Raw genomic sequence first — 26,136 nt, 5'->3', positions numbered from 1 at the left:
CCAAAGTCCAAAACTTATAGCATGTTAAAAATGACTTTGTTTTGAGATGAACTCATGCAGTTTGGTTTGATGAGGTGACAAGATTCCCCACCTGGCTTTTTTCCTAGGTTGCAGCTTTAGAACAGAAATGAAATGAAGGGAAATGAAGTTAGTATCTTGCTTAATTCAGGGATATGTGTTAAACACATCCAAGCAAGATAAATGATCCCTCTCTCTCTCCTTTCTCTCTCTCTCTCTCTCTCCTTTCTCTCTCTCTCTCTCTCTCTCTCTCTCTCTCTCTCTCTCTCCCCTTTCCTGAGTTTGTCTCTGTGAATACAGGCATACAGTAAAAGCAAAACTGAACTGAAAGAGAGAGAACTCAAATCTATGAAATAGAAATTGAAGTTAGCGCACAGAATGATTAATTTCAGGTTTAAGATAAAACATAGCAAAAGAATAAAATCTCATCAACAAATCACAGTAACCTCCCACGACCGAAAAAAAATACTTTATTGAAGTGTTAGCTCAAAGATTTCCTCTATACTATGTTGAGTGATTCTCTTCAGTGTAGCTTTTACTGCTGTTATTTTTATTTTACAGAAACCTTAGATAATTTTTTGCAAACACATGCACACACACACACGAGCTCAGTGTCTACTCTCACTATTAGATGAAATCTCTCAGGACCTTTCCTTCCCTGCACTTCTTACTATTATTTTTATTGCTATTATTTATAATTATTATAGTACAGGTGTAATGTTTGAATAATGCCAATCAGACCATGATGTGGCTTCTAGGAAGACAGTCTGAAAAGAAAGCAAGGTTCGAAAGAGCTACACTGATCATTTTAAAAATGAGAAGGGTGTTTGAAGCGACCGGCAAGTAAGGATGGGAGAAATATCCTATAACTTAGACTGAGTCCCTAGTCCCTGAGCCCTGAACATTTTCTCCAGCCTGTGTAAAGCTGGTACTTTGCAATGTCAGGGTATATTTTCATTTGCGTTTCCTGAGAGTGGAAGCAAGGAAGGGAGTGAGTGGGAAGGGGGAAGAGATGCCTGCTGAACATGCCGTTAAGTTCAAGATTTACAACTCGCCAAGGCATCTGGAAAGCTGGGAAGCCAGTAATGCCATTACTGGTGACTGTCACTGCCAGGAGTCTGCCAAGCTGGACTAGACACGGGTACTGAAGCTGTCCTGTAAAAGATACAACTTCCACTCTCCCCGTGGCCCCGTGCAAAATGCTTTCTCCTCCTGCACTAAATCTGGAGTCACACCCCAATCACTTCTGACCCGGTCTTTTTCTTTTCCTTTTTCTTTAACAAAAAAAAAATATATAAACACACATACATATGCACACAGAATCTGAGTTAATAAGGTGGCTTATATCACTTCTGCCTTTCTCCTATTTCTAAGAGGGACTGCCATGCAAATTACCTTCAACTTCCTCCCTGCGAGTCCTACTTTCCTACCCGAGGATCTGAGCATCTCTCCCCCACTACACACACCCTCCCCCACCCCCAAAACGGAGCACCATCTAATCTGATAGGCACCTCCGGAGAGCCTAAGCTGAGCAGGGAAATGAGCGGGCAGAGATGGAGCAAGTGAGGCATTGTGTGAGTACATCTCCACTACCTTTAGAGAAAACCTAAAAAGTTCCCGGCATGGACTTCGGGCACATTAAAGTAGTGCTTGGAATATGCCTGGTCAGAGACTTCTTCCCTCTGGAACTAAGCTGCCACCTGTCCTTTCTGTCTTGCCTTCTCCCACACAAGCACATATACCGTGATTTTGTGCACACACCCCTGCCCCGCTTGAGATGGGCTTCTTTATTGTTGTTTATATCCCTGTTCCCGTGTTGAATAGAACCAAAATTAAACAGTCCCCCCCGGAGCAACTCACTTTCCTCCACTTCTTGCTTTGTAGAGGACTACAAATAATAAATATGACAGCAGTAAAAATAAAAAAACTATCAAAAATTGAGGAAAAAAAAGAAAAAAAAAAAAAAAAAAAAAGAAGAAAGAAAGAAAAGAAAAGAAAAGAAAAAGCTGCCGGTGTCAGATACGGAACAGTTGTAAAATCGGGGGTTGCCAGCAAACCCAGGGACAGACAGACGGACACACACACCCCTGGGCTGACGAAGAGCGGCTCCCGAAGGTAAATACAGAGCACCCGCTCCGGCTTCAGCACCGCGGACAGCTGCCGCCGGCCCCGCGCCCGCGCCGCCGCTCGCCCGGCGCTCCCCGGGAGCTGCCTGTCACCCCCCAAAAAAGCGGGGAAAGAAATAAAAAATACTAACATATAAGCCAAACGGAGCTGACTCCCTGCCCTGACTCTCGCTCTTCTCTTCCCAGGATGGGTCTATTATTTCTTTCCCTGCCCCCCCAGCCTGCCGCCTCCGCCCCCGGGCCAACTAAAAATGAAATAAAATGAAATGAAATCGAAAGGAAAGAGAGAGAGAGAAAGAGAGAGACAGGGAGAAAGAGGGAGCCTGCCTTTCTCTCCCGATCTCTCCCGGGAAAGTTCAGGAGGTAACTCACCTTTGTGCATGCCAGTGAACCTGTCCTTCAGCACCGTCAGTTCATAGATCTTCCCGAACTCCTCGAAGAGCGGTTTGAGGTCTTTCTCGTCCAGGTTACGGGGGATCTGCCCAATAAAGAGCTTAATGGCATCGTGGTCCTTCATTGGGATGGTGGATGGGTTTCCGGGACTATGGTTTAATCCGTTCATATGCCCGTTGGTGCTGGGGTTGCTGTGATTGCTACTCAGGCTGGTATTGTCTGGTTGTCCGTTTGCTAACGTGGCCATCTTTATATACATAGAGAAAATCTTCTTTCCTTTTTTTCCCCCTCTTCTTTTCTCTCTCCCTCCCTCTCTCTCCCTCTCTCTCTCCCTCTCTCTCGCTCTCTCGCTCCCTCTCCCTCTTTCACACACACACACACACACACTCACACACACACACACTCCTCCCTCTCTGTCTCTCTCTCTCTCTCTCTCTCTCTCTCTCTCTCTCTCTCTCTCTCTCTCTCTCTGGGTCTGATCTGATTTTTTTTTTACATTGAAGATCTGTGTCCTTTCCGTTTAAACAGGCTGGATCGGTTCAAATTCCCAGCCAGACTAGGGGGTGGGGTGTGAGTGTGTGGATGTGTGTGTGTACGGGGAAGGGAGGCTAGGGGTGGGGGATTGCTTTTGCCTCTACTCTGGCTAAACCCCCTCCTCCCATCCAACCACCCCCCTGTCTGTCTGCCCGGCAGAGGCTTAATGGTATCTTCCAACACAGCCCCTGGCTATAAATAGCACTAGGCGCATGGCTCTTTGAGAGACAGTCAATTTCTATTGTGCCAAGTGAGCAAAGGGGAACGGTTGCGTTTTTAGGACCAATGATGATGATTTTTTTTTTCCTTTTCGTTTGCAAGCCCTCCGATCAATCGCTGTCGTTATAATTTCAGTGATCATCAGGAAATCTGCCTTTTTATTTGAGAGGGGAAAAAAAACCCAAACCCAAGGTGTTCTGACTTCTTTCTGTTATGATGATGCCTCTTACTTATTATTTACTCTTATTCTAATTTCGCAAATGATAATAAAAAGCAGTTCAGATACGGATGAACCCCCCGGCTCAGAGGTTGCTTTTGCTGTTGTTGTTGTGATTGTGATGTTACAAGCTCTCTTTACTATATCTGTTCATGTTGCATCTAAAAAAATGCATGCTCTTTAAGCTCTCTCTTTTTTTTTTAAATATAAATTATGTTACTGATGATGACATCAAACTAGGAAAGCACAAACTATATTATTGTAGAGCTTTGAAGAGAGTAAAAAAATATCGAAATGACTGTTGTTAATTTTCGTGCTGCCGATATTTATGTTATGTACAGTCAGTGCGGGCGTTATCTCCTATACGGGCTCTGTGTGTGTGTATGTGTGTGTGTATATTGGAAAGGGATTGATTAAGCAAGGTTTTCTTGCCCGACTTTCAAGCCATCAGGATATTTTGTCTGTCTCTGATGGAAACATAAATCGTATTTTGTAGTCATCAGTGATCGGGAGTTGCTTGTCCGAACAATGCTCTCTAGACAAAGTGTACTGTATGGTGGAGATGAAATCAGCCCTGCTTTCACAGCATCTGGGGGTGGGGAGGGCACGGAGCCTCGGATTAAGGACACAACTCCCCCTTGTCCCCCAAATAATAACAACAGTAATCCGGACAGTAACGAAACACGGCTCTGCGTGCGCTCAGAGCAATTTCCCCTTGTTCTTTTTTTCCTCCCGCTTTCCCTTTTCTCCGGTTCTCCCGCTTGCCCGTGCGAGCCGTGCGGGGATGGAGGAACACCAGCGGGCGAGCTCGGAGCAGCCTGCGAGTTACCTGGCCTGAACCCCCTCTCCCGTGCCGGGCGGGCTCCGGCCGCTCGCCCCGGCGGTGTCCGCAGCCCCCGCCGCCCCGGCCCCGGCCCCGGCCATTGTTCGCGGCGCCGCCGGCAGCGGAGCCCCGCGGCGGGGGCGGCGAGGCCCCGGGGAGTTGGGGAAGGGGGAGCGGGCTGGGAGCGGGACCCCCCCCCGGCCGCCCGTCCCCCGGGAGCGCAGGTAACACGTGTGGCTGCCGACGGAAGGGGCAGCCGCGGAGGAAGGAGGTTGTTAGTTTAAAATTTCAGCCCTTCTTGCCTGCTTTACTGAGCAGGGTTTATTTATTTTATTTATTTATTTTTTTAATTTCGGTTTTAAAAACAAACAAACAAGCAAACAAACAAAAGAAAGGAGCAGGCTTTGCCGCCTTTCCACTTTATTTGGCTTTTGTTTTAATGATAGAGAAGGAAGGCAGTGTCCTGCCAACCATCCCCCCTCGCCCCCCCCGCCCCCCCACCGTCCTCCGTCCCCTCCGCCTCCCGTTAAAAACAAAACCAAAAACCTTTAAAAAAAATAAAATCACCCCATTGCAGGTGGCTCGGCTATTCCAGCTACTCCTGCGTCTGAGAGTGCTCCCGTGTCCTGCCAGCAGAGGAGCGGGGGTGGATCGGGGGGCGGCAGGACTGCGCCCCTCTCCGGGGCCACCGCCGGTCCCTGCGAGGGGAGCGCTGCGGGCGGGGGGCGGGACGGGACCGGCCCCGAGGAGCCTCCCCATCCCACCCTCCGGGGGCCCGCACCTGGGGGCACAGCCGTGCGGAGCCCCCGGCAGCCTGCGCTGCCTTTTACGGCTCTTTCAACATCTTGGGGCGCTGATGGGCAGCAGCGGCTGTCAGCCGCCTGGTGCCGGGCTGGTGGCAGGCACCGCGCATTGTCTGCCGTCTGACCAGCCGTGCTGTGAGCCGGGGTCCAAGCCGGGGGGGTGAGGGGGCTGGTCTGCCCATCTTCCCTTCCTGGGCACACTCCTGCAACCTTTAAAGGCTACAAACACGGAGATGTGACAGCCCGGGACCGCGGGGAGGGTAAAACCCTCAGACAGCCCGGCTCCCAAATCCCCAGCCCCGTGACTCACCTGTTTTCAAATCCTGCCTTGTGCCTTGGACTGTGATAAAAGAATGACAACAACAACAAAACCCACATGAAACAAATCTTTCAGCCTTCCTTCCCACCCCCCCCCCCCCCCCCCGCCCCTTAAAAATCCTAATAGCCTCTCTTTCTGATCCACCACACCCGTGATAGAACTAGGAGGACTAAACCTTCTTCTTTTTTTTTTTTTTTTTTTTTTTTTTTTTAAAGAAGAAATATCCACTACAGTGAAAAGTGAAACAACATCCGGCACTGATCTATCCCAGGGATAGCTCTGTTAACACCTTGTCCACGAGCAGGCCACTCTGCCTGCAATCACAGGCTTATCTCAAATGAAAACCAATTAAAAAGACCAGGGCAGTAAAAAGAGTAATTTTGCTGCTCAGTGCGAGTGTCCCTTTTATAACAATCTCTATTTTTTAAAACTTTGAGCTGGTCCACGCCCCGTTTTCACAGAGCCGTAAGTATAGTCATTTAGAAATGGATGCTGTTCAAGTACAGCCCCCTGGTGCACAGGCACAGCTGTGAGGGGTGGCAGGATGAAATAATACGGACACAAATATTGCTACAAGGGCTCCAAGATGAACACAGCTGCTGCTGTGGGTGGAAATAAGCTATACCCCATAAGCACCTTTACACATGTACAAGGGGCTGTGGCAGATTTTAAACAGATACAGGCAAAGGAGGAGTGAAATTGTTATCTATAAACCAGCTTTTGCCGAACAGTTCCCCAGTGAGAAATGTTCCCAGTGTAATCACAGTGGGTCCAGTTCAGCAATCCAGAAGCAGAGAAGTCCACAGGAATTTTGTAAGGATAAGGTCTTTTGTAACAGGCTTCAGTTTCTCCAGAGAGTAAATATTATTTATCTGCTTGGGACCAAAATAAACAAAATAAAGCACTTCACTTTTTTTTTTCTTCCCTACTTGCAGGGAAAAAGCAGCCCCTTCCCACAGCCATTTGCAGCCCCATTTTCTCCTGCTTCTCACTCCGATTAGGGTGTCTTTTTTTCTTTCTTTTTTTTTTTTCTCTTTTTCTTTCTTTCTTTTTTTTTTTTTTTTTTTCTTTTTAAGAACACAAGCACCATTTATTTTGGGGGTAGATGGGCAGATGGCCATCAATTTTTACGTCCTCAGAAGAAATGCTACCCCGAATTCACGCGGCTGGAAAAAGGCACGGCCATGGCCCGGCCGGGATCAGAAGGATGCAGCAGGACCAGCCACAGGTATACACACACCTCCTGTGAGAAAGGGCTTGCAGACCAGGCTTTGGCTTTTAATGTGCCTTTCAAAGGGCTTGATTGATTGCTGTTAATCCTGTGAACAACTTCGGTGTTGTTAACAGGACTGGCCGCATTAGTAAAGGTACTTGCATGCATTAGTATGCTCCTCGTCCCCATGACGTCAATAGACAGCTTTCCAATGACTTCCAGGAGGGCTGGATCAGGCCCTTGCTAGCAGCAAGTTTTTAATGAACACCGTGTGGTGCAGGCAAGGGGGACACAGCGATACATCAGTCCTGACTGTCTCCGTTCTCCAGGAAACGAGCAAGTAGAGAAGAAAGGCAGGAATAGGCCAAAAGGTTGCTGGAGGGGGATTCTTCTGCTGAACTTCAAACCCCTGGACCCATAGCACACAAAACCATCAGTCGTCGTATGATGTAAAAAGAATTGTAGGCAGGTTTTATTCCAAATAGGTAAGCAATAAATGTGAATTTTATTTTTAAACAGGCAAGCTAAGTAGCAGGCAAGTTTTGCTCCAAAGAAATAAAAATTCGTGTGACTTCTGTTTTTAAATAGCAATCTCTCTTTCTTTAGATTTAGTTAGCTTTACCAGCTCATATACTCACAGATTTTCTACTAGGCTTTTTTTTTTTTTAATTAAGATTATTTCTAAACGAAACATGAGACTGTTAATATCAAAGACATTCTGATAACAAATCAGATACAGCTCACAACTGCTATTAAAGGGCCCAATCCTGCCAAGCCTTCTAACTCAGCTGGAACTGTTTACTTCAGCTTGTTAGGCTTTGCAGCGAGTGCTGACAGGATCAGGGCATATTAGCTATGTAATCAAATGAAATAATTGAGAGCTGCATGTGGGCCTCTAATAACATCTAACAAAAGAAGAGGAACCATCATCCACTAAACTTTTGGTGAGAACCCAAGCATCAGGGCATGGGCCCGATCCTGAAGACCTTAATCTGCATTGTTGTTAATCACTCTACTGTGGTCAGACGGATTATTCATCTGAGGAAGGATTACCCATGCGAACATTTGCAAGATTGGTCCCTGAATTAATGCATAAGTCAGTGTGGGTTGGTGGCTTTTTCTTGGTTTTGTTTTTTTAACACTTAGTTAGAATCAAGAAGGTTGATTGAGGAGAGAAATGAAAAATTATTTGTATCCAAAGGAGCTTAGCAGAGGATTGTAGTCAATGTAGGAAACAAAAGGTATCACTGATATTAAAAGAAAAAGAAAGAGTTTGTTTATGGAGGCATTTTGTTATTTAAGTAGCACTGGTGAGTTTGAGGTGGCAAAGGGAGGGCTGAAAAGAAATGTATGGTTAATAAAGGACAGAAAAGTAGAAGAGAGCATGCATGAATGTGTTTGCAGGTATGTTTGGACACAGGATTTGTGCGGACACATACATGCACATCAATACATTCCACACAATGGAATCTGCCACCTAAACAGAGCTCTCCAGAATATTCCTATTACCTGTGCTGCACACACTGTAAATATCTTGGATTAGTCCTTTGAAAAGAATATCAAGTTTATTATCTCCACATCCCTTTTCATAATAGGTATGTCCCTGTACATAATGAGTAATGAAAGCAGGCAAGCCTGTATTGTAGGGACAATAATGCTTCATGTTAATACAGTCCTTTTCATCATCAAATCATTGTGCAGTCATTAACAAATTAATGCTTACAGCGCCCCTGTGAGGAAGGGAGATTTCACTTTAATAGGATCTGGTAGCACCACCAATTAAAAAGGTTGCCTCAGTCTAATAAAATCCTCTTCAGCTTTGATAAACTGCATGTGTTTTGGCTGAAACTCCAAGTTGGGCACCAGCGTGCAGCTCAGATTCTTTAATTATTTCTCACAAAATTTTGTCTGGAGCTATTAGTCTGTCCCTGAGAACAACCCATAGGAGAACTAGGCTGGTTTGAACTGAGTCAAATGAGATGCTCTGAAAAGCTCTCCTGTCCCCATGCTTTACAGCATGATACTAAGAGCTGTCAGGAGGTGAAGCTCTTTCTCAAGATTTTTTTGCTATCTCTGGGAAAATCTGCCCCAAAGCGGCCAATTAAAAGCCTGGGGAAAATGGCAAATCTCAGATGCTCACTAGAGATGCAGATTTCCAAAACCAGATTCCCTAGTGACTCGGCTCTCACCGGGTTTGCTACAGTGGAGAGAGTTATTCCTGTCATTGCAGCTCAGGGCCAGGACAGGCCAGGAAAAATTGGAGTCTGGATACGTAAGACAAAAGCAGGGAAGGTATCCTCCTTTTGCTTTCAGGGGCTGACAGGGAGACTAGAGCAGAAACTAAAAAGAAGGAGCTGGGGGGAAATTCAGGTAATTCTGGAAAGACAAGGAGGTTGGAGTATCATTGGGTTGGATTCAAAAGGGAGTCAAATGGGGAACAGACTGAGATTCAGATTCAAAGATAGTATGTGTACCAGGAAATGAACAAACAAGTTCAGACTATGAGTTTAAGAAAAGTATTAATTTCCTTAATCTTAGCACAGACTTTGACAGGTTTGGTCCTTACCAGCCTCCCAGGCACCTTCTGGGTGCAGCTTGGAGGTCATCACAGACCAGTGTGGTGTTTTCAATAGGCACTACAGACAGCATAATGTGTTGTTCTGTTTTTTTTTTTTTTTAATGGAAAAGAGCATTTAGCCATATGGATAGTTAGTGCCATGTTATTTGGACCCAGGTTTAAAGAATTCTCTGGTTATTTATTTGTATTGACCCAGTTAGCCACATAGAGCTTTGGAGAAAAGGTTGTTCTGAGACACAGCAGTCTGCTTCTCAGTAGGAAGAAACTTGGAAAATAGAGAAAGATGGGAGGGGAGATAAATCTAATGGGCAGCCATCTGTAGTACAAAACTGGGGGGAAAACTGGGGGATTAATATGCAAAATATGATGTAAGAAAACCTCAGAAAAGAAATTCTGGTAAAGCACAGAGGACCTGAGATCTTTGGGGTTGGTAAACTCACAGGCAAGGCACTTAAAGACTGAAGCAGGACAGAGAGACAAATTGAGAAAGTGCCAAAAAGTGAAATCAGATACAGGACTGGAACAGGGAAAGGGAATACAGAGTGAAAGGGGTGGATCTGAGATGGGGATGAGTTAAAAGAACAGGAAGACCTGCCTGAAAGAATACTTGCCCCTAAAAGTCCACTCTTCTGTGTACTTGAAATGTGAGGCAGAGTCCCTCAGTCCTCTACAGTCAACAAACAGCACTACACATGCCATCTACTCTGTGAATGATCATGTAATTAAAGTCTGAATTAGAATGCATCTGTACAACAAAGGAAAATCCAGGTTGTGCAAGTAACCTCAATTCTGGGAGCTCTTAATATTTAAGTGCTTGTCTTTGCAACCAGAATAATTTCTTTTTAATTAGGGCTTGTGTGCAAGAAAAAAAAACAAAAAACCAAAAACAAACAAACAAACAAAAAAAACAAAACAAAACAAAAAAACAAACCAAAAGCCTTCTTCCTTTTTTTTTTATATTACATACTCAGTTTGGGATTTGGGGACTTTAACTCAATTTAACAAGGTTAAAGATGGATTATTAGCTAGCTTTTGGAGAGTGTTGTCCTCCAGAGCTGTAGTCACAGTCAGTGTGTATTCTTGAAAATCAGGCCTAACTCTGAAAAAGGACTTAAAGCAGTTAATTCATATTTAGGCACCCAGCTGCTTGCTGAACTTTTGAGAGAATGAAGCATGGAGATTAGGTGTGTGATGTTAGTATTCCAAATCACTGGTCCCTTTACACACACAGACCTTTACAGCCTCAGGGGGGAAAAATGGCAAAGTCAGAGCTCAGATTCAGAGCACCCTGACATCCTGTGGCATGTTTTACTTCTGAAGCTGTGCCCAGCCTTGCTTTGAATGACACATGTTGTAGGCACAGTCTCAATGCTGTATTTATTTGCATGAGTGAATACTTGTTTTATAAAACCCATTCTTGCTCCTGTTTTATTCTCCAAGTGCCCAGAGGGAATGACAGTCAGGGTCCAGCATTAATGCTGCTGATTTCATGTATCTCATTCTAACACAGATGCATGGCAGATGACCAAGTGCTGACAGTGTGTGTGTGTGTGTGGTTTTTGGGGGGAGCCCATGTAGGAGTGCATCCACACATGTACATATGTGGAAATACTGCAGACAGAGAAGGAGGGTACTCTACAGCCAAACATGCAAAAATACTCTTCGTCAGTTTTCTGCTACAATTTCATAGAGACCTTAAGGATTTTTTTATCCCTCTCTCTGCCAGTCTCTCTGCCATTTCACTCCCTTCCTATCTGTTTGTCTACATGTCTACAAATATATCAGTTCTTTGCTGTCTGATAGATGATATCTCTACCTGCATTATTTGTTACTGGTGTTGCAAATATGTTCAGTTTCCTTAATGGTCAAATTTATAAATCTGTCCTAGAATTTATGAATGTAATAAAATGTAGATCTGTTCTTATACCTCTTTAAACTCCTATTGATTATTTCTTTTTTGCCTGTTTCTGTCCAGAATAGTAAATCACCTGTACAGTGAGCTGTCTTCTGAAGGCCAGACATGTAGGTGGAGACAGTAAAGGAAATAAGCAGGGGTATTTGAATTGTCCATGCCTTCAACAGCAGTGGGAGAGAATACTCATGGTTCTAGTTAGCTGTGGGGCCAAGCCCACATTAATAAGTTTATGGAACAAATAAAAGAGGTTTTCTGGCTTCCATGTGCATACTCAAGTGTGCTTCTCTAGGAAAGTGTAGGGTCTTGGTCACTTCAAAATGCCTTTTCCACCTGGAAGCTGTTTTTCTCTCAGCCAGCCTTCCAGCATCTCAGGAAAACTCTGTGCGGCATGTACCTCCCCGTGATCTAAAAGTAATAGTTATAGTGCAACTGACAGCATAATACAAAGATTCAGACTCTGTTTGTTCCATTGACTGAAATAGGAGGGTGAAGAGGTCTTTTCCTGTATTTCCAGCTGGTGGGTTGTGCTGGGCCTGAAATTAGAACAGAAAGTTTTCATCCTTTGTGCTTTCTGCATGTATCCATTTAATTTAGGAGCCCCAGTTACATCTGCAGCTGATGTTAAAAGATAGGTGTTATTGAGGGCTGTTCATTTCTCCAGACCTTTAGCTGAAGAGGAAATGGTAGATTAGAACTCAGAAAGCAGAAATGCCAGATCTCTAGGAGGCAGCAGATGAGAAAAATGCTCAGAGAAGGTCAAAAGAGGGACTGGGACAGGGAAGTAGAGAGGGAAAATTGAAAGGAAATTCAGGAATGAAGGAAACATTCTAAGTCATAGTGCAGGCAGGAGAAGGTAAAGCAGCTACATTTCCTGGAAGAACTAGCAAAGTCTTAGTGAGGATATTAGTTGGATCAAAACAAGGAAGAGTTATTCAGGAAAGAATTGGGTAGGTAAGGCTACTGAGGCCTTTCTGAGGAAGGCCTGAACACTTAATAAAACTAGGTGCAAGAGTTTGGAGGGATAAAAGCATAAAGTCAAAGAGGTCATGCATAGGGAGAAATGGCAAAAAACACATAGGCAGCTCCAGAGTCCATAATGGAGTAACATCTGAAACTGGCCATAATTCCACAGCTCTGAATTAATCTAAGAGTCTGAACAAAATGTACCAGCTCCATCTACAGCAGCTGCTCAAGGAGCTGCTTCTATCACTACCTTCTATTGTGTTGTGACAGGAAATAATGGAATGAGAATAAAGATATCATGAACTTTGTGAATTTATCTACACCAAAGAAGGACATGGGATGAGCAGAGCAGTTTGTACATGTATTTACATGCATACTTTGACATTGGAACTTGGGATATGCTTCACACACAGTTGGAAGCCAGCTTTTTTGTGTGAAATAATGGGACAAGTTTAAATATAGGCTTAAACTTCCACCCACTGGCCTGGTTGGAAAGTCTGCCATCACAACAAACAGCAAGTCATCTCAAGCACATGAAACAAGTCAAATGAAGCACAGGTGTCCAAAGTAGGATCAGTTGGAGACTCAGAGGCAAAATGGGAGTGTTTCTGTCCAGTAGTTCTGCTTCTGTGTGCTGTTCATGCTTCTGCTGGCAAGCAGCCAGAGAAGCACTAAGAAGAGAAGGAGGAGAGCCCTGCTAGGTCCCAGACTGACAGAATCAGACCTTGCTTTCCAGGGGCAATTGATTTTGAATAGAAAATGCCTGGTCTTCTTCCCAGTCTGCACAGAGGAAAGGAAATACTGTATTTCTTGGTTTTAGCTGCAGGAAGTGTCCAACGAACTGGCTAAAGGAGAGCGTGGTGTCTGCTTGCTTGCAGTGCAACTTGAGCAGAGCCAAGACTCCACAGAATGGGATATAAGGGTGAGGTTATACCAGTCTTTAACCAGAGATATTCAGCAATGCCAGCCATGTGTATTATTACTCTTGTCTATGAAATCAGTGGGGAGAGAGGCTTTCTTACTAATGCCTGTGAGAGAGAATTCTGATCCCTTGAAGATCTGGGATCAGGTCATGGGGAAATTGGCTACTTTGAAGATTTTTATGTGGCTGATAAACATTATTTAATGAGATTACAACCCTGCACATAACAACAGATTAATTGTGTTTGGGATTCAGTTGTTATAAAATATTTTTAGCAAAGGGTAGTCCATCTCTGGGTGATCTTTTTTTGCATCCATACAGCTGAATCAGTTGAATTTCTGTAACTCCAAATAGCCTGTGAGCCCCAGGCCTGGGGAAGCTTGTCCTACTGACATGTGGTCAAATCAGGCTGTTAGAGCCTGAAAGCTTGGTTGCCTTCCACAGTTACCTCAAGGGGTCAAATTATGACAAGAGCCTTGCTGGTGGTTTTTGAGCTTCCATTACATAAAGTGGATTGGTCTAGGTTTCAGAACCCACATTATTTTGTGCTTAACTGAAGATGTAGGATACAATTTTTTGTGACTGTATTCTGCAGGAAATTTTCTTCCCAAGAGGGCAAATGTGGCTGCCCAAAGGACATCAGTTCCCTCTATCTTTACCTCTTCCAAGCTTTACAGAAAATTTAGATCAGATTTCACAGCCTTTCACTGTATCCCTCACCATGCCCCTCAATTTCAAAGCACTAAAACTCATCTCAAGTGTTTCTAAGTGTTGAAAGCTGCAAAAAAAAAAAAAACCCAAAAAACTTTATTATTACCTCTCAAATATATGCATCAAATGCATAAGTATACTTTTCAAAGAACTCTTTTAGCTGCCATATCCTCTTTCCTTTCTTTCAAAGCAGTCAACTTGGACAGCAGCAGATTAAATACCAAATCATCCCCAGTCATCACACCTCATTGATTTTGCTATACTTGCCATAGAATGTATTGAAAATTTGAAAATCGCGGATTCTAATATAGAACTCAATAATGTCAGGTGGGCTTGGGAGAGAAATGTGCCTTCTGATTGATCAATGCATCAGCTGAACAATCTCATCGTGAACCCTAATATTGACCTTTGTATTCTGGGACATTTATCCACATAGAGCCTTCAGTGGTTATAATTACTGTTGGGACATCAGTAGCACCATGTTCTTCTTGCACTTAAGCTTGTGTAAACTAGAAGACACTCTTGTAAACTGATTTACATGTGGGCTGAGTCAGGCTGAGCAGTATTGGTCTCCAAACTTCACTGAGTACAGAACAGCTTGTAGACCCAACAGTATTTTTGAGTCCCCAGGCTCATATCAGGATGAGTTTCAGGACTGAATCAAGGCTCTTGTGCCATGGTTACCATGGAAAGAAATGTGAGACAAGCAGTCTGGATGGGAACTATTGTAAGGTTTTCCAAATCCCCCTGGTTTGAGCAATCAGTGCATTAGAACAATAGTGATTTAATAAAATGAACAAAATAAATAAGTATTTGCTATTCAGTTTGGATATAGCCTTCAAATATACTGGCTTACACTGAAGCCTAAAGCACTCAGTAGACTTTCCAAAGTTCTGACACAAAGTTTGCACTGTGCTGGAAGTGAAGGATGTGAATGATAAGGACGGAATTTCATTCCTGACTCTAATGCTGCTCACAGTAGGGACATCATCTATCTGTGCTGACCTCCAGCTTCCCACCAGAACTGAGTAACAGACTCAGTAAGACAGAGGCACTCTGTTTTTTCAAAAGGGATGAATTTAGATTCTTTGCCCACACAAGACCCCAGAAAACAGGAGGTGAACCTCCACCTGAATCTCTGGATGACATTTTATTCTTGACTAATCAAAATTGGCCACTTGAGATGCTTTTATCCATTCAATAAACACGGAGTGTGACACAAAAAGACCCACAACTAGTCATTATCTCGAATGAACTCCTGAAACTAGGTGGGAAAATTTCAGTTCCAAGTTCATAAGTGGTTCATGAATGCATTCAAGAAAGGTGACTATGGTACATAAATACCATATAACAAATAGCAGTTCCCCTGGACTCAATAATTTCCTGGGAGATAATTTGCATGATGGTGGATGGACTGAGATGCCTGGGAATCTTAGCAAGGATGAAACACTCTTTTGCAATATGACTCAATGCATACAATGAATGGAAAGGACTGAGTATAATGCTGCTGTTGGCCCTTATCCAGTCTTCTGATTGAATAACAGTCTGATATCCTCAATCACACACACTCAATCAGACAAGGTCCAAGATGGAAGAAAAGAAAGAAAAGACCAATACAGTTATAACTGTGCTGTGAAACGTGGGTACTTGAAAGTGATAATAGCAGGGGTTTTTAAAGAGGCTGGAAACTATGATTCTTTTCAAGCCATCCTCTCAGAGGCTGTCCAAGGAGAAGTTCAACATCCCTTGGCAATAAGGAAACAGATGAATATAGAGTTAATAATGTTCCCAAGACCATTCTCCTGCTGAAACAGATTCTAATATAGAAGGCTACATGTGAGCTATTTTTGTGCCTACAATGACTTCTGTGTTTGCCTCTACTCCCGGCATCACCCTCATTGTACAGTATGTAAAGCACTTTAGGACACATTGGCTATGAAAGGAAGTTCAGTTTGTGAAACCAAATTCTATTTTACCCTCAGTCACTGCACACTGAGCCAGGTCAGCTCTGCATTCATTTAAATTATTTTTTTTTTTTCCCCAGGATTTCCAGCTCCTGCCTGCCTTCAGAGTTGCCAAGGAAGCACACACATGATTTTATATAAGTCATACAGATATTATGGTTTTGTGTGTAAAAATATATACACGCTTACACATGCACAGAGAGACTCTGTAGAAATGACTCATAATGACAAGCAAGAGACAGGGAAAAATAGCAGTTCGTGCCTTTCTTTGCTTGAAATTTTCTGTTGCTTTTCTGCTGAATGATGTTCCTTTACTATCTACATAATGAATACCCTCTTTCTTCAGATAATTAAAGAGATGCTGCCCATATCCAGCCAAAATTATATATTTACACATGGTGACCTTCTATTAATAAACATGTGAGATTGCTGCAACTGAACAAAACCTCACAAGCCTTCATTATTTCCCTCCACTTAGAGTCTTTGTTATTCTTCTCCTTATGTGTTTAGCACTGGTGAGAGATGCCAGGGAAACAGTCTCAATAAAAGGACAAGGCAATATTGTCTTCTTTCTCACACCTGGAGTCTGATGATTTGGACTGACTCCTTGGTTCTGATCTCTGAGGTGGCTGTGGGCCACTTTGTTTTATGTTTCATGAGCTCTAAAATGGAAATAGCTTTATTTCTCCCTTACCTCACTCCCCCACACACGGTCTTTCAAGGAAACAATATAAAACCATTATCGTTTTAAGGTCAAATACTCACACTTGGAACATCACTGTTCATCTCCTGACTGTGATCCTATGCCCACCACCCCCAGCCTACGAAAACATCCCTCTGAAAATATGTGGGGGCTCATTTTGGATTCCAGTTTTGTGGTCTTCCCTGTAACACTGGAAGCAGAGGAAGTTATATTAGACCAACAGGTGAAGAAGGGAAAACCCACACAAATCAACCACCAAAGCCCAAACCCAAAAAGCTCAGTCACATGAGTTTGAAGAAGACCTTGGAGAAATCTGATGGGTGAAGAAGTATTTATTGTTAGTTTTTCTCTTGTTTTGTTTTGCTTTGTTTTGTTTACTTTATGTTTCCTTGTTTTTGTTTTTCTTACAGTATGGCTAGATTAATAATAAGATTGAACTTCCTTCTAATCTAACTCACCTTAATCCTATGCTTAATTAATTCTCACTACAAAACCAATGCCAACATCATGTATTGCACCTCTGAAAGAAAAAAAAAAAACAGACTAGCTGTACTCACTTGTGTAAAACAGTCTACAAGGAAACAGACATTTCTCCACCTACAAAAGGCAAACATACAAAGCACATATTGCAGCCTGCCATTTTCCCTGTGTGCTGAGGAACCTGAAATCAGCTATTCTTTCTCCCTAACCAATGGATTCCAGCAACCTGCAAGATAAAGAGCTGAAGAAGGAAGTTTGATTTTATTTTTTTGCATTTCCTGTAAACAAACACATAAACAATATTCTCGTACACGTCTCTTACTTTCAGCTTGACTGTGGTCAAGAAAAAATGCAGATAACGAAGCATGGCTAGTTCAAATTTAAGCAAAATGTTATTTACCTGTTTCCCACAGCCTGGCCTCAAGCCCAAGCAAAAGGATTTGCTCCACTCCCTTTCCTTCTCAGCATTCATCATTTCATCTCATCCTCCTGCTCCCCTGCTAAGGTGTGAGTTGGTTTTTGTTGTATTGCTTTATATTTTCTCTGTTAACATTTGTTCTCTTTCTCCTTTCTTCTGTTACACTGGGCCCAGGAGTTTGATTTTCTGAAGGCCTACTTTGGTGTCGCTTGTTTTGTTATTTTAACTCATTTGGTTGCCAAAAAACATTTCAATTCACATTTGATTTCCCCAATAAATCCTGTTATCTCTGCCTGGTTGCCAGACTTCTCACTCACTGTCATTATCAGTTATATCCTATTTGCCCTAATCTAGTTATCCAGTCTTTTTATCAGCTTATTTTATCAGCCCACACACAAGCAAAACTCCTTTGAATGCAGTGGAAGGCAAAGGCAAAGGTGCTCCTGTCCTGTTTGGAGTGGATAATTCAAAAACTCACAGCATGTGACAAGTCAATTCTGAAAGAAGACCTGGAACCAACATCCATGCAAAATAGCTCAGGACAGAGATTCTCCTCAGAGGCCAGGTAGGCTAAATGATTCCTCCCGTGCTGTAAGCAATAATCTGGGAGCAAGATCTCCAAGATTCTGCTTCATAACATCACTCTACATAGCCAACAAAATCCTCCACTTCTCCACAGCTGGCAGCAGTAGGTTTCTATGGCTGGCCGTTTTCTAGCCTCTTGCAGACTCTTGCAAGTACTCACTGATGGAAAGCACTCTCCTGGTAAAGAACATTTTGGCAATCTACACAGTGTGTCCCTATTTCCCATTAATATAAGTAGTTCTCATCCACTGTTATGTGTATCTGAGTCTGGGGTAAAATTTTTTACAACTATTTACTTCTGATTGTCTAAAAGGCATGTCTCGAAATGTTTGAATTTTGTATGCAAAGCACCACCTTTCACCTGTCAGATCCCTTGGAAAATCTCCTCCATAGTTCTCTGTGTTGAACCAATAGCCCAGAAGTGCAGAGCAATGGCCTTCACAGATGATGTATAAAATTGTGGTCCCAAGACGACAGAGATTGTGGAGAACAGTGTCTGTTTAACAGCAGAGAGCAACCAGACAGAATTTTAGATCTGTGATTCAAGGAAAAACTTCTTGACTGATAATGAAGGATCAGTATGGAGAGTAATTGTGATTATTCCTTTTGGACTTTGGGTAGGACAGGCTCTGAGACCTTCAATAACTATCAGTGGTCAGGACTTGATTTGGTATCTCATTTGAAAGAAGGCATCTGCAAGATCAGAATATCCTTCACAGCCTCAGCAGAGCCCTACTTGGTAATTGGCATGAAGTGGAAAAGAAAAGAGGTCTTATAGTCACTCTTTCCATTTCCTGAGCCACTTGGGTTCCACTTGCAAATCCCCAGCTAAATATTATTTTAAGCTTGCATTAGAGGCAATAGCATAGTTAAAACTGAGTTGTGATACCTTACAATGCAAATTTCTCCTGCATTACCCTAAAGTGATTTAATTGTTTCTTCAATCTTTTACTAAAATTAACCAAGAAAAATATGTTTCCAACACATTTTTTTCTCTTTGACATGGAGATACACTGATACTTTTACTGACTTAGAAAGCTTTTAAAGCCTTTAAAGACAACCTATCTAGAAATGTAAATATCTTTTTTCTTTCCTTTTGCTTTTTGGTTTTTTTTTTTTTTGTCAGATATTTTTTCAGCACACCCATTAATTTAAAACAATCTCTCCACACTTTCTATTTCACCCTCTGACTCATCTTTAGGATTTCTCAGTCATCTGCTGTGTAGTGGGAGTTGAAATAATCAGCAGAAAAGTTGGGATCTTGTCTCCCTTTTTTCCTAATGCCATAATGGAATCGAGATATGTCAAATAAAAACGGACTTTACAAAGCTGCATTAAAAAAAAGAGATACAAATAATCTACAGTGTTAAACTAAATGAATGCAGCAGAATCTAATTAGTAGTAATATTGTTTTTTAAACCTTTGTCTGTTGTGCAGGCAATGAGTTTTAACAACATAAGAGGGAACAATTCAACAGCTACAATCGAGGAGACGGAGACTCAATTTCCTTCTTGAGCACAAACTCTCTGCGTGACTGTTTCTGTTGCCCATATGTCAGGAAGGAATTATAGCATCTCTTTCCTTCACAGGAACGTTGGTAGGATAAATACATTGAGGACTGGGAGACACGCAGGTCCAGACTCATCCCACTTAGCTGTGACACTCGTCTGAGGAAACCAAGAAGAAGTTTGGTTATTCAAGGATGTGTAACTTAGAGGCAGAAGGATGGACATCTGCAGATGGGTTAGGAGCAGTTTATAATTTTCCATTGCATTCACAATGCCATGTACCTGGGGATGGGATGCATGTGTCTGAACACAGGTACCCAGTGATCTCCCAGATGCCCTACAAAAGCTAAGATGTGCTTGGGGCAGATAGACAGGACACGGGACACCCAGGGCAGAGTAGGATGTCCCACTGCTCCTTCTGTGACAGTGGATGTCTATGTTGAAAAAAATGAATTTTGCTCAAAGTGTTTAACATAAGTAAATAAAAGCCTCAAGTCTTAATAAATGACTAAATTTATTACTTTCCTGAGGTGCTGCATCCATTAGCCAAGAACATGTCTGCATCCAGCCTAGGAACCCCAGCTAAACACAGCTTTGCAGGCCACAGGGGTTTAAAAAAATCACATTTAAACAAATTCCTTCCTCAGACAAATTCCTTCCACTCAGCAGCGAAATACAACCCTGGTGCTTCATATCACTGGTTTCTTTTCCCATCTCTCAGCTCTGGAGACTTGTCTCTGATTTGCTGAGTGTGAAAGATTATAAACTCTTCTCTGTCCTCTTGATTATTCTTTCCAAACTTGCTAATAGCTGACCAGCTTTTCACTGTACTGTAGCACAGTATATAATAACCTGCAATTATTGTCCATTTAGGCATTCCCCTGGGTCTGCTTTATTCCTGCCATCAGTGGACCCGTACACTGCTTTTCTGCTGATTTTACTACCATATTCATTGCTGCTGAGAAGGAAAAAAAACCACTGATGATCTACAACCTGTTATATAATTTTTCCGTCTGTTCTTATCTTTTTTTTTTCTTTGCAGTTCCTTGGTCTACTCTAGACACTTTATGAAAATTGCTTTATAATAGGCCTTGCTCAGCTGTTGCATCCTGTTTTGTTCTGTAGGATAATTCCTAAAGTTTTTTTGCTGCAGGTTTTTCTCTCCTGTACAGCAGTTAAAGTTTACAGGATATCTGGAGGTCAGTACACAAAACAGCTGTGTTTTCACTCTCTTTGACTTGGCTTCCTCACCCTCTTTTCTGATCTGGACAGCCAAGGTGGACAGAATCCTAGCTTAGATATTGTATTCCATTGTTTTTAATTTTCAGTAGAAGGGAGAACATTTTTACACCAGGTCTCACTTGTTTCTTAGTATCTTAGTATCTACTCTATCTCCAGAGCTTCTATCTCCTGTCTTTCTTCTCAGTCTTGGGCAATGCTTCAGGCTTGGGGTGTGTAGGCTAGTAAACCTTTCATCCTTTGGATTGACATATAATGAATTTCTCAAGGCAAAGTCAGGAGGCAGTGATGTGATTTGTAAGCCAAAGGGTTATTAGAAGAAGCAAAATTTCTAAACAATTCAGAGAATTCAGGCTACTGTACATTTGAATTTACAGAGGCACACTGTCACTACTCTCACTTCTTTCATATGTTTTGGTTATTTTTTTTTCATTATTGCACTCATTAATTCTATCAACATTAAGTATATCCACTTTTTTCCTGTAAACATTACAATTAATGTCCTGTGCACTCTTGATCATATCCAAATGAATGCTGCCCAAAGGGTTAAACACAAACAGATCCTCATTTAAACAAAACCAACCTCTGCTGAAAATCATCAATATGTATGCACGAACACCCTTCTCTATCCCCCCAACACCACGCCTAGGCTGGGTTAACAGGAATCATCCATGTCTAGACCCACCTGTTTCAGGGGTGGCTTCACTGCTGGGTTCAGCAGAGGCAAGGAGCTCTGCCCACAGCCCCTCGCTCCTGCTTCTCCACCCTGCTCCACCTCTCCTGGCCCCCGTGGTCCTCCTGGGGGTCCTGGGACCTTCGCTCCAGGAGGCTGTTTGTGCTACCCTCTAGTGGCCAAAGCACAGAGAAAACTGACAAATTAGGAGCATCGGCAAAATTTTACGTGAAGGTGATCGCAGGTTTTATTCTTAACAGCACGAAGTCAAAGCTAACAGTTTTGGAAAGCGGAAAGAGGAAAAAAAAAAAAAACAACATGAAAAAACCCACCAAACCACCCAACAAATAAATCTGCTTAAAGATGAAGGTTGGGAATGAATCGGAACATCTAAAATATGAGTGTCTTCTCACATTTGCATAATACAAAACCTTGATGAAATGGAAGGTGATTTTGTAGTCTAGGCAGGGAAGCAGGGTATTTTAAAACATCAGAGATTTCTTGTGTGAACAGAAGGCAATAGTTTGATGTTCCCACTCAACCTCAGAAAAAATATGACAAAAAACTGTGTTTCCCTCACTATTTGTTTCTTTAGACTATAAATTTTTCAGCAACAGAAACTCTCCTACATCGTTCATAGAGCTCAGTGAAGTTCTTCTCCAGGCTGAACCCTACCCCAACAGTGAAATGAATAAATAATGTTTGATCTTGTCAGTTACAGGACTGTAGAAGGAGATGAGATGGAACTCAATGGTGGAGAACTCTTGGCCAAAGACAGATGTCAGAGAGCAGTGGGGGAGAAAGAGACAGGTTTTCCAAAGTTGCTGATCCATCTGAGGTTCTAGATTCCTCTGCAGGACTCAAGCAGGGCAAGGGGGAAAATTCAGACAAAGATAAGGAAGGTTAAAGGGGCAATTTAACTAAGTAATTTCTGCAGAAAAATAAAGCAAAGATGTGAGGCTGAGTGCTGCAGTATCACAAATGGCACCAAAATTTAACATGTGTTACAAAGCAACTAAACATGCCCCAGTGTTCCATTCCTTTCTAGCCCTTACCAAGAATTATTTGAAACATTCAAATGGGTGCATTTTTGGCCTATTCTGACTCCCTGAAAGTCATAGATTTTTGTAGAGGAAATAGGCTCAACAAAAAATATGTGCAGTTCTGGGGGACAGAACCAGCAGAATTCATGTTATTCCAGACTTGCTTTTCAAACCAGTGGAAACAATATTTGACAGAAGACCTGTTTCAATCCCAGACTTGAAATAGGGATTTTATGGCTATTTGTAAGGGTGCTGGGAGCTATGGTAGAGGTATTCACACATATTACTGCTGGCCTTATGTCCTTTCAAAAAGCTGAAGGCCCTTTAGCAGAGTTTCAGATTTATCAGAGGTCCCCCCTGTTCATTTAAACTGGGCAAATTTAATTACTAGTTATCTGAATATTCAGATGGTTCCAACTGTTTTCAAAACACCATCTTCTGTCTTCTGTGAGACATGTGCTCTCACTTGGGATAATACCAAATTACAATACAGATGACAGGGTAGCCACTTAGGTGAAAGATTTTATCAGTAGTATAAGGTTAAAAAACAAAACAAAACAAGCCTTTTTAACTGGTTTAGGTAGAGTGAGGCATCATCTAATTGTATTACCTGGTAGCTCATAATTACCTTACAATGAAATTGCCCAGGCAACTTTATTTCTAATGCTAAGCAAGTAGAAGAGTGTTACCATTTTGTTTGTGCTGTGCTGCTGGAAACATATGTCCAGTGAGGCCATTTTAGTCTCATTAAATAGTAACCCTTAATTTGAGGGGCTTGATGCAGCAGGCAAAAATCAAAGTAAGACTTACATTTATAAAAAACTCATGAGTTTGTCAAATAGAGGATAAGACAGCAGCTGAGAGTTTTGAACGGTTGCTTAGTGTTTGTCTTGAAACACTCCCAGGGAAGGAGGGCAGGCAACCTAGATATAAATTGGAAGAACAGATTAACCCTGACATTTCTAGGTCAAGGGAAGAACTGAGGTCATGCCTTTCCCAGGCCTACCAAAGTCACATCTGCACTGATCAGGAGAGCTCATGGAAGTACTGATACAAAATTCAGGAGGGCAAATGGTGCCACTACTCTTCAAAATGCAACATGTTAACAATTACTTTTGTTTTCACTCACTACATCACTGTGCATGTTCTACCCTGTCTCTCTAAAGCAATTTTATAAATCATTGAAGAGAATGGTTCTATTTTTGCCTCAAATATCTTTGCCCTGAAATCTCATGAATATTTTCCAAATTAGGTCTTCAGTTTACGAGATCATATGCTTGTCTCCTGGTTCTGTATGTTACAGAGAGTTTCTGTTTAAGAAAAAATAAAAGTCAACTCTGGTTAGTAAGACATGGAAGATAACTCAGGATTAGGATGTAGAATCATGAAATCATCTATTCCTTTGTCCTTCTAATGCTGATTTTCTGCCCGTTTGAGGCCTAACAGGTCTCCACTGTGTTTTAAAGAACCCCAAGAAATGGAGATGCTGCAAGATTCCCAATCAGTTTACTCAGCTATTTAATTGTTCCACATCAGGAGAACATCCTACTGGCATCTACTTTAAAACTTTGCTGTAATTTAAGTCCATGCCTTCTTTTCCTGTTCATGGTTCCTCTGAAAAATAATTCATCTCACTTGCCTTGGCAGCTCTTGAACTGAAGAACCATTACTTTGCTTCCCACGTTTTTTGGACAAACCACCCCAGTTCCTTCAACTTTTCTTTTGGAGGGCAGGTGCAACTTAATCATGTATCACCATCTTTACGTCCATAATATCCCATTCTTTTCTTTTTGCATTAGGATTTTTGATGATGGTGTCAATTCCTGTCCCACACATCAATGTAAATAGAAATTATTTTCTATTTGGCCTTGATTGTCTGTAACTCTGCATCTCAGCCTTTGCCCTCTGGCAGTAGTTTAGAGAGGGTGCTATGATGCTGTAGCTCTGGTACTACCAGGTGCAAGGATTTCAGGGGCCATGCGTCAGTCTGTGTAAGAGCTGTAGGTTTCACCACAGTGACTGCAGCTTTTCCATCTAGGACTCCAAGCTATGCCACCCAGTAAGTGAGGACACCCCTGAAAAATGCTGAGCCCTGCCAGTGGGCAAGTAATTTATTTCTAGAACTTATGGAGTGAGAGCAAATATTGTCCTCATTGCACATTACACAGAAAACCCTTATTGCTACCTGTATGACTGTGGGTAAATCATTAAGCTTTCTCTTGCCTAAGTTTTTTTTCTCACCTTAAAATAGAGAAGGAGATTTCCAGACCTCATAAGGAGAAAAGAATTTAAAAGTGCATAATGGTACTAAAAAAATTATAAGATGCATAAGCATCATTATGGAAAGAACAACTGCTCTGTAACAAACTCTGAAGAACTGACACTCTTCAGATGAAGCACAAAGATCTAGGTACACAAAAGCCTTTTACTGATTAACTCATAAACAAATGCATTTGCTCCAGGAACAAATCATAATATGTATAAAAAATACATGCCAGTTTACCTCAAATGAGTTTTCCCATACATATTAATTTTACAAAGAATTTATACTGTAGGCATTTCTTGTTTTGCAGGGTACCAAAATCAGGATGAGAAATAAATACAAAAATTGGTTTCTTAGTGCAGCACCACTTTAAATGTCAGTTTCTTGATAACTTACATGACTCGTGCATTTGTCTATTTCGAGGGCAATGTGGAAGCCTCAGTGCTTTCAATAGGTAGGATTTTTAAACTATCTAATTTGTAAACTATGCAAACGATGGCAATTTGAAACTGTAATTATTCCTTAAGTGGAGAGTTTGGCATTTTGTAAAGCAGATAATAGTTCAGATAATGGATTCATGAGATGTTGTTGGGTCTTGTCACCTTGATAAAATTGGCCATTTTCTCTCTGATAAGCAGCTCTGGTTTTCCTTTTTCTTCCTAAGGTTGATGACACTACCCATTATTTGGCCCTAAATTCAGTTCCTTACAGCTCTGACATCTTGGGTACTTGCTTGTCTTCTTAGGGAGAGCAAAAAACAACAACCCCCCCCCCCCCCCCAAAAAAAAACAACAAAAAAAACCCCAAAAAACCAAACAAAAAAAAAATTAACCAAGCAAAAGAAAAACAAACAACAATGAAAATCAACCAGCAAGCTCGTGTTCCCCCCCGCCTAAAAACCCCAAACAAAAACAAAACAAAAAAATTTAAGCCAATCCAACCTTCAAAAACTCCAAAATAACTAACTTTTTTTTTTTCTGATAACAAGACTAGAGAAAAATATATTGCTTATCCTATCTAGAGATTTCTGGTACTATTTTGTTAATTAAGCTCTAAAGCTCTGATAAACTGTAGTAAAGATTCAAGATCTCAATGGATCACTTGCTGTGACCAGGATTTTTTCAATGTACAGGACTCTAAAATTGACAAGCTCCTTGAGTTCTTCGAGACATCTTAAATTTCAGCTGCTAAATTCAATTTCAGCTCCAATTGCAGTTTGGGTGGTGGTCTGTGAAACTCAGCATTTCAGTACCTGAATGCAATGACTCTCCTGTGCTTTCCTGGTATACATCCTTTCTCCTCTCCTCGAGTGAATCTTGTTTGGAGAAGATGAGGAATTGCTTGCTGCACATATGAGAAAGGGAAACCTGGCTTGAGAAAGTTGGAAACAGCTCAGGACAAGAAATTTATATGGCAAGAAAAACAGACGAGAAGGAGTGAAAAATAAATTGGAATTAGGTACTGTTGAGGGGGAAAGGAGGGAAACTAAAAATGGACTGGACAGTT

The 26,136-nt window shown here is 41.9% G+C and overlaps 1 protein-coding gene across 17 annotated transcripts in view; it reads right to left on the bottom strand.

The window, feature by feature from the left end:
- The window catches only part of CELF4 (CUGBP Elav-like family member 4), a 712,394-nt gene extending 709,212 nt beyond the window's left edge, over positions 1 to 3,182 (bottom strand). For 3 of the 17 annotated variants that reach the window (XR_010785315.1, XR_010785316.1, XM_066569437.1), the window contains exon 1: positions 2,517 to 3,177. Coding sequence is in view for 15 of the 17 variants with exons in the window: in XM_066569437.1 (XP_066425534.1) it covers positions 2,517 to 2,796 (280 nt within the window). In the remaining 2 variants the exon portion in view is untranslated. Of the gene's footprint in view, positions 1 to 2,516 lie in introns of all 17 variants that reach the window. The other 14 variants (XM_066569445.1, XM_066569440.1, XM_066569446.1 and 11 more) reach the window with 8 other exon arrangements.
- Between the last annotated feature and the right edge of the window lie 22,954 nt (positions 3,183 to 26,136).

The sequence above is a fragment of the Molothrus aeneus genome, chromosome Z, assembly GCF_037042795.1.
Source record: "Molothrus aeneus isolate 106 chromosome Z, BPBGC_Maene_1.0, whole genome shotgun sequence".
In the NCBI taxonomy this organism is placed as follows: Eukaryota; Metazoa; Chordata; class Aves; order Passeriformes; family Icteridae; genus Molothrus; species Molothrus aeneus.
Note: the sequence above shows the minus strand (reverse complement) of the source record. Positions and strands in the feature narration are given on the sequence as shown.